General features: G+C 35.7%; 1 protein-coding gene across 1 annotated transcript; it reads left to right on the top strand.

The window, feature by feature from the left end:
- The first annotated feature begins 1,774 nt into the window (after positions 1-1,774).
- LOC149256321 (cysteine-rich receptor-like protein kinase 1) lies at positions 1,775-4,399 on the top strand. The gene is made up of 7 exons (XM_089455313.1): positions 1,775-2,419; positions 2,596-2,683; positions 2,771-2,910; positions 3,011-3,224; positions 3,331-3,565; positions 3,710-3,854; positions 3,968-4,399. The coding sequence occupies exons 1-7, from the start codon at positions 1,775-1,777 to the stop codon at positions 4,397-4,399; spliced, it is 1,899 nt and encodes a 632-aa protein (XP_089311439.1).
- The last annotated feature ends 3,158 nt before the right edge of the window (positions 4,400-7,557 follow it).

Genomic DNA, 7,557 nt, shown 5'->3' with positions numbered 1-7,557 from the left:
ACTGTTAGTACTTTAAACATCAAATTGTTAAATTCCATAAATAAGATTCTCACTTATCTGATAAACTAAATAGAGTTGAAATGCCGCAACATAATTAGTAAACATAAAAAATAAGCTTACAATTCCACCATTACACATTATAAGCTTATAGCATGCTCACAATAAATTATAAGCTGATAATAATTAATTTCACGAATGAAAATTTCACTCACTAATAGGGAAGGTTCTCATGAGAAAGACAATGGATAAAAAGGGATCAACCTTTGCTTCCAAAGGTACACATATACAATAAAATAAAATCTTATTGATGATGGAGTTGAATAAAAAATCGTTTTAAGAATTAAAACTTTTAAAAACAAAGTGAATAATTTAGGAAATATATATCATTGTGAAATTAGAAAAGCATTTCTCTAATTTTTCTCTCTATTATTTCTAACCAATTGATCAAAAATACTGAAAAGAAAAAATAAGTGATACAACTAAAAGAAATGGTAAAGAAAAATAGTTGCTGCAACTAAAAACTCAACTTCTATGTGTAACCATTCATTAGAATTGGAATCATTTATTAAAATGTATGATTTACAATTTATATAGTTATACGTCAATTTTGCCACCTATCATTTTTAACATTTCAAAATTTTTGTTACCATTAAAATACCTAAAAACATTTCTTACCTCAAACTCCAAGCCTGCTTGAGCTGGCCTCTTCCTTGTAATTATTCTTTGGAATTCGCGAATACATCGCGCTGACGTGATTATCACGAATACAGAATCCTATCAAAAGCACAGCCTCTACCATGCGACATTCTCATGCTTTGGATTTTGTTAATGGCGGACCCCATTCTCTTTCATAGTGAGGCCCCGCTTTGGGTAACCCGCAAAATCGGGGTTAGGAAAATTAATAAAGTTGGTTAACATGGCAACACATCAAATCAGACACAGGGAAACCCATAAAATCAGGGTTATGAAAATGACTAAAGTAGGCTAACATTGCAACAACTCATCAAATCAGACACTTCTACAGAGGTGGAGGAATTTTCTTAAACTAATTATAAGCGGTTGGAATTTAGGTAAAATAATTATAATAAATTTTATAAAATTTGTGTTTAAATCATATTTTTGATAGTAAAAATAGATTTATCATGGAACAATCAGAGTTTACTCATGCTTTTGATATTGGACCAACCAAAATTTTAAAATTAGATAATTATAACTAAATTTACAAAAACACCCTAAAATTTTTAATCAAAATATTACTAAAATTTCTTAAAAAAAATATCAAATATTACCAAAAATTTCTATAATTTTGAACGCAAAAAAATGACAAAGGCCGCGGCCATCAAATCACAGTCTAGTTAGACTACGGCGATCAAATCGGACCCCAGTCTACGGCGATCAAATCGGACCCCAATCTAGACCGCGCTTTACGGGTTTTGAATTTCTTTTTAATAGTCCATGTGGCTCATTCCCCGTAGTACAAATGAATAAATTATGCTATAACGTTGCAACTAAAAGTGAATATATATAACATTGCAACGTCTCATCAAATTAGTAAGTATCGAGAAGAGGCGGTTGAGCTAATGCCCTATCCGATATGAAGATGAAAATATTAATCGGCTGCATGTTACTTTTCCTCACTGTATGGACGCCTCTGCATCTCTTAGGAGCTGAAATCACTCCCATACTTTCTCCCATTTGGTGTGTTTGTGGGAATACAAAATATATACATGGTGACGATTTCCATCGTAATCTGAACCTGGTTTTGGAATCTTTGATGGGGAACACTTCGACCAGTGGATTCAGTACTCACGTTAAGGGACAAAACAAGTATAGTACTGTTTACGGGTTTTTCCAGTGCAGGCCAGATTTCAATTCCTCCGATTGCAAATGGCGGGCATTTGCAGCGAAAAAAGACATTCTTCAGAAATGCCAAAGCACTTCTGGATTCATTTTTATAGACGGTTGCATCTTACGTTACGACAATCATAATTTTCAGAACGATTATAATGAGAGTAGCAAGTTTGTTAAAACCTGTCGCCCTATCGTAAGCGCTATGCCAGAGCAATTCGGAAATACTACCGAGGAGGTACTGTCGAAACTTATCGACAAAACTGTGCAGAGTCACACACTTTGGGCTACAGACAAATTCGAAACCGGTTATCCGGGTCTGCCGGAAATCTACAGCAGAGCCCACTGTTGGGATTTGTCCCAAACGAACTGCCGATCCTGCTTAGATACCGGTCGATCGATTATATCCGGTACCCGTCGGTCGACCATATCCAGTGCGGGATGCGAATCTGGAGTCATTGGAGCAAGCTACTTAAGTATGAACTGCATTTTGCGTTACGAGGTCTTTAGGTTTTTCAATGCTTCCTTCATCCCATCGCGGCCCGCGCCACCGCCCGGTGAAAGTCATCCGGTATCCGGTATCTTCTTTCACATGTAGTTTACAACGATAAGGGATATAGGTGTTTTGTTCATATTCTGCAATAAAACATAGCCACTTTACTAAAGCTACCCGTGCAGGAGTCAAAATGTTGAAGGTGCATCGGATTTCTTTCAGTGTAGTAGCCGTTATGCTTGGATTAATTGCAGCCACAGGCCTTTGGATGTGGAATTGTCGTCGAAAACCTGGGGAACGCATTTCTAGAAGCAGAGGTTCTGAAATTGCTAAGTCATTCGTGTGTGCTTCAGAAACATGTATCATGTGAACTGTTACATCAATTTCTTTAACAAAAAGTAATTAGATTCAATCTAAATGTTTTCGCAGGTGGAGGAGGAGAAATTAACTTATCACCAACTATAGCTAACCCGGAACTTATAATCAACTACGACATACTGAGACAGGCTGCGTCAAATTTTAATGAGGAAAACAAGCTTGGCCAGGGCGGCTTTGGATCCGTCTTTAAGGTAAGCCTTAATATTATTGTTTTCTGTCGAATTAGATTTTTGGGACCCGCGGCTTCCATGCAGAATGGAAATAATTTTAAAGTTTATTGAATTGCTGTAGGGGGTTCTACCTGATGGAAGAGAGGTAGCAATTAAACGGTTGAATATAGATTCCAGGCAAGGAGACACTGAATTTCTCAATGAAGCAAATCTTATCAGCCGTGTTCAGCACAGGAATCTAGTGAAGTTGCTTGGTTGCTCCGTGAAAAGCTCAGAAAGGCTACTAGTTTACGAATACCTCCAGAACAGCAGTCTCAACAAGATTCTATTTGGTAGTTTCTCTCTCTTTAACTACCTAGTCGCTGCATAGATCCTTGACCTGTTCGAGTTTTACAATGTAGCTTGCTAACGTTTTTGCTTGCTATCATGCAATGAATGCAGATAGAACGAAACGCCATTTGCTTGACTGGAGAGAGAGGTACGAAATCATAGTTGGAACTGCGCGTGGGCTGGCCTATCTTCACGAGGAATCTGAGATTCGGATCATCCACAGAGATATTAAAGCCAGCAATATTTTACTGGACAATAAATACAGACCCAAAATAACAGACTTTGGTTTAGCCAAACTCTTTGGAGAAGATCAGAGCCACGTTAGCACTAGGATTGCTGGAACTTTGTAAGAATTCTCTTCAGATTTCAATATCTTGATGTCCCCAACTTTATTAATAGATTACAGGATATGAACCCATTACAATTCACATCTGTGAGAAATCATCATATAATTTTAAGAAGGTTAAGATATGTGGATTTCATTGTGCAGTGGTTACATGGCGCCTGAATACGCCTTCCGTGGACAGCTGACAGAGAAAGCAGATGTATTCAGTTTCGGAGTAGTCGTTCTTGAGATTATCAGCGGAAGAAAGAATCAGAGTTTGCCCCAACACACGGAATTTCTTCTCGAGGCGGTATGGGTCACGTAGATCTCATCTTTAAAATAAAATTGCTAGTAAAACGTCCATAGAATTATGGTACTTCTTAACTGATGTTTTATATTTTGTGGATATTGGTCAAATACCAGACATGGAGACTATATAAGGAAGAGAGAACGTTAGAACTTATGGATCCCTCATTGGAGGGCAGTTATTCGTGCGAGGAAGCTATGAGAGTGATTAAAATTGGTCTTCTATGCACCCAAGCGGCTGCAGCGTTGCGGCCTACAATGTCCCGCGTGGTGTGGATGCTAACCAGTGAGCGAGAACAAATTTCTTCGCCGACAAGGCCCGCATTCGTAGATGTGGAGAGTGTGGACACACCTCACCAAATTCGGCGTCCTAGCCATTCTGGAGGTGTCGATCCTTATCAGGCACTTTGGAGCCCAGGTGAAAATCGGCCAATGGTAAAATTTATAGAACTTATTTGTCAACCGGCAATGGCAATGTATATAATAATTATTGCTTCTATCAGTAAATGGGCGATGATGACTTTAGTCAGCTCATCATTTTTTTTTTAAATTAAAATTGTGGAGATGGCTTTGGAATTATTGAATAAAATTGTGGAGACGGCTTTGGAATGATTGAAACTATTGATGGATAGTCCGTTTTTTTTGGGTAACTTACATGGGATTGAATTTTGAATTTCATGTTTTAAGTATTATTTCAAGGTGATCGTTAATAAATTCTGAATTTTAAATTTTGAATAAATCTCTTAAATAATGGATAAAAATAAATAAACTCTTTTCCTTATTATATAAACAAATAATAAATTCTTTTGTGGATATAAAATATTTTAATATTAATAATAATAACTATATTATTTTAAGTATATATTATCATAAAGCACCCTTGTTCCATTAATTACATCACTGAAACTAGATATCACAAATCATGATACAGTTAAGTGTTTAAGCTCTCTATGTAAACACTTCAAATGGTTTACCGTGAGAACGACTACGGAATTTAGTTTGAAAATAAATTTATCCCGAGTAGTATTCAATTCACCTTATCATGCAAAAGATGAAAGATTATTTGTAATTACATAAAAATGTTTTTATTCTCCTTTAATTTAAAATTGTTGATGATGTGATTTTTGTTTATTTATTTAAATTTGTTCATAATATTTATATAATAAAATGACAATGTGCTTATTTTTAAATTATTTTATGGTGTTTATTTATGTTATTCACTGTAAATGTCAATTAGTTTTTTATTATTTTTATTTTTTTTAAATCACACATGTTTTTGGTTTTTTTCTAAATTTTTTTCCTAAGTACCTATACAAAATATTTAAAAGATTTATCTTAAATACTGATCTAAAATGAGCCGGATTCAATTTTTTCAAGTGTAAATTTTTTTTATGAGCTCACATTTTTTTTAGATTTTTCAATTTTTTTTTTATTTTGGCCCACATGAGCAAAATTTCAACTTTGATGACGGAGGGACATCATGACACATCGTAGTGGGCTATAGAATGAGCCTCTAAGCTCAATAGTGTTAGTTCATTAAAAAAAAAATTACATGTGTTAGGTTTGTACGTTCTTGGTGGTGCTAATGTAATGATGTATAAATTAGGGAGAGTTAATTCCCCTTAAAGTTTTGGAGGGGGGTTTTTGGAGCATTCTTGCCTATGGTGTCTTGGGTCTTTTTGTCTAGTGTTTGGCATATTAGTATTTTGTATTTGTAGCTAGACTGTGGAATGAAACTTTGTATCATTACAATGAGCTTTATAAGGAGAAATTAGGCTAGTGAGCGATCCATTTTCATAGAATTGGGCATATATGTTGTATTAAGTCGCTCTGATGTTAATTATTTTGTTGTTGTATGATCTCATGTCTCTATTATATTGTTTTTGTTCTTTTTGGTTATCATTGAGAATTGATGATGAATAAAGCATCTATTTTGCTATGGAACTATGGGACCCCTTTTATTTTTCACCCTTGTTTTGTCTACTAATTTTTGTGATGGATAAGATTTTGCACATGTGATAGGAGTTTGTTATGGATACAGTGTTGCACATGTAGTGAGGGTATTAAACAAATTTGTTGGGTGTTAAGAAACTAGATATTTTGATAAAAAGATGTCAACTAGCTCCCATCCCCTTATTGGTTTCAAAAACCTAGTTCTTTCAACCCCCTTTGGTTCCTCAGATGAGACCGCATATGTTCCATAGGTGTTGCCGCAAGGGTCAATAACATTAGCTACTTTTTTAGGTCCACCATGCATAAAAACCTAAGTTGGAATTAAATAGTCAATTGCCATAAATGGTTTCGTTGCAAAGACTGGGATTTATTAGAGGCTACATCACATAGTTTTCCATTGAGGTTATTGTTTCATATACAATTGTTGAACACAAGTTGTTGGGAGGCCCAAAAGGACGATTTATTAAAACACTTCCAAAATTTGCAAATATGTTGTTATGTGAGAAAGGTGTATTTAAGATGGAGACTCGCGCCATGAGTGGCTAAATGCCTTGTGTGCTTAAGGTAAGCCAAGGGATGGCTAGGGGGTAGATCTATGGAGAAAAAAATGGGAAGCAACAAGAGAGGAAAATAAGGAAAGAAGAAGGGAAGGGAGATTTTTAACTAGGACAAAATAAGGGGTATGCCAAGGGAGATTCAATTGAGTAGTGTGGAATAGATAGGATGAGACAGAGTTTGAAGATGGTGTTTTGCATAGTGGTAGACTATTTACAGGAGCTAGTGATAGAAGAGAAAGGTCTATATCAGTACCTGTGGTTGAGAAAAGTATCGAAGAGGAGAGGATAAGAGGACACAGAAGGAGAAAGAGTAGTGGAGACTAAACAAGTTTGGAATTAGCACACATTGGCATCTTGTTTCTAGAAGAGGAAGGATAGTTTTCACAACCTAGCAAGAGAGTGGCAAAGAATGCGCAACCTCAAGACCCTTCTTAGAATAACTCTCACGCCAAGCTTGCCACCCTATATGTAATGCTATCCATATTGGTAACTTCTCCTAGTAGTGTGTTGCATATTGTAGTTAGTCAAGGAAGTGGGGGGATTCAACCTAGTAGTCATTGTTAGTTAAGTCAGTTAGGAGGGATTTCATCACAACATATAATAGTTAGAGCTAGGGGAATGTCAACTAGAGGTGGTAGATACTTCGAAGCTATCGATATTTCATGGTGTTAGGAATGAAGACCTTGGGAAACATGGGTTCATATAACATTATTGGATGAAGAAGATCACCTTCAGAAAAGCCACCCTATGCTACTAAGAAAATTTCCCTTAGCTTCGGTTTTACCAACTATTAGAAAGATTGCACTATGGCTAAGCTTATGGTGGGGTGGAATGTGGTTTATCCTTCATTAGTTGCAGGAGATATTTGTTTGTTATTAGATAAATACTTACTAGACTAAGTGTGTAATGTAAACCATAATGAATGAAATGGAATTTATGTTAATAGATTATGTATCTAAAAGTTTCTTGTTAAGTAGATATTAGTGCCTATGTGTTACTCGTTATGATATATACTAGTAAATTTGCCAGTGATGCCTAGATGAAAGAGTAAACCTAGTGTTAAGGGTGATGGTAGTTTTTCTATGTTCATATTCCTACTTGTGTACCTACATATGATTTTATGATGTTCTTGAAGAGAATATAACTGGTAGATCTATAGTCCTCGCTAATTTTTTCTCCTAGATGATATATACCCTA

The sequence above is a fragment of the Pinus tabuliformis genome, chromosome 7 (assembly GCF_031772625.1).
Source record: "Pinus tabuliformis cultivar Carrire ecotype Pingquan chromosome 7, CPIR1, whole genome shotgun sequence".
NCBI lineage: Eukaryota > Viridiplantae > Streptophyta > Pinopsida > Pinales > Pinaceae > Pinus > Pinus tabuliformis.
Note: the sequence above shows the minus strand (reverse complement) of the source record. Positions and strands in the feature narration are given on the sequence as shown.

Bases quoted from the DNA above. Each gene is read 5' to 3' on its own strand.
- LOC149256321 (XM_089455313.1), top strand. From the start codon at position 1,775: ATGGGGAACACTTCGACCAGTGGATTCAGTACTCACGTTAAGGGACAA. The intron at 2,420-2,595 runs GTATCCGGTATC...GATTAATTGCAG, and splicing joins CGCCCGGTGAAAGTCATCCG to CCACAGGCCTTTGGATGTGG. The intron at 3,566-3,709 runs GTAAGAATTCTC...TTCATTGTGCAG, and splicing joins ACTAGGATTGCTGGAACTTT to TGGTTACATGGCGCCTGAAT.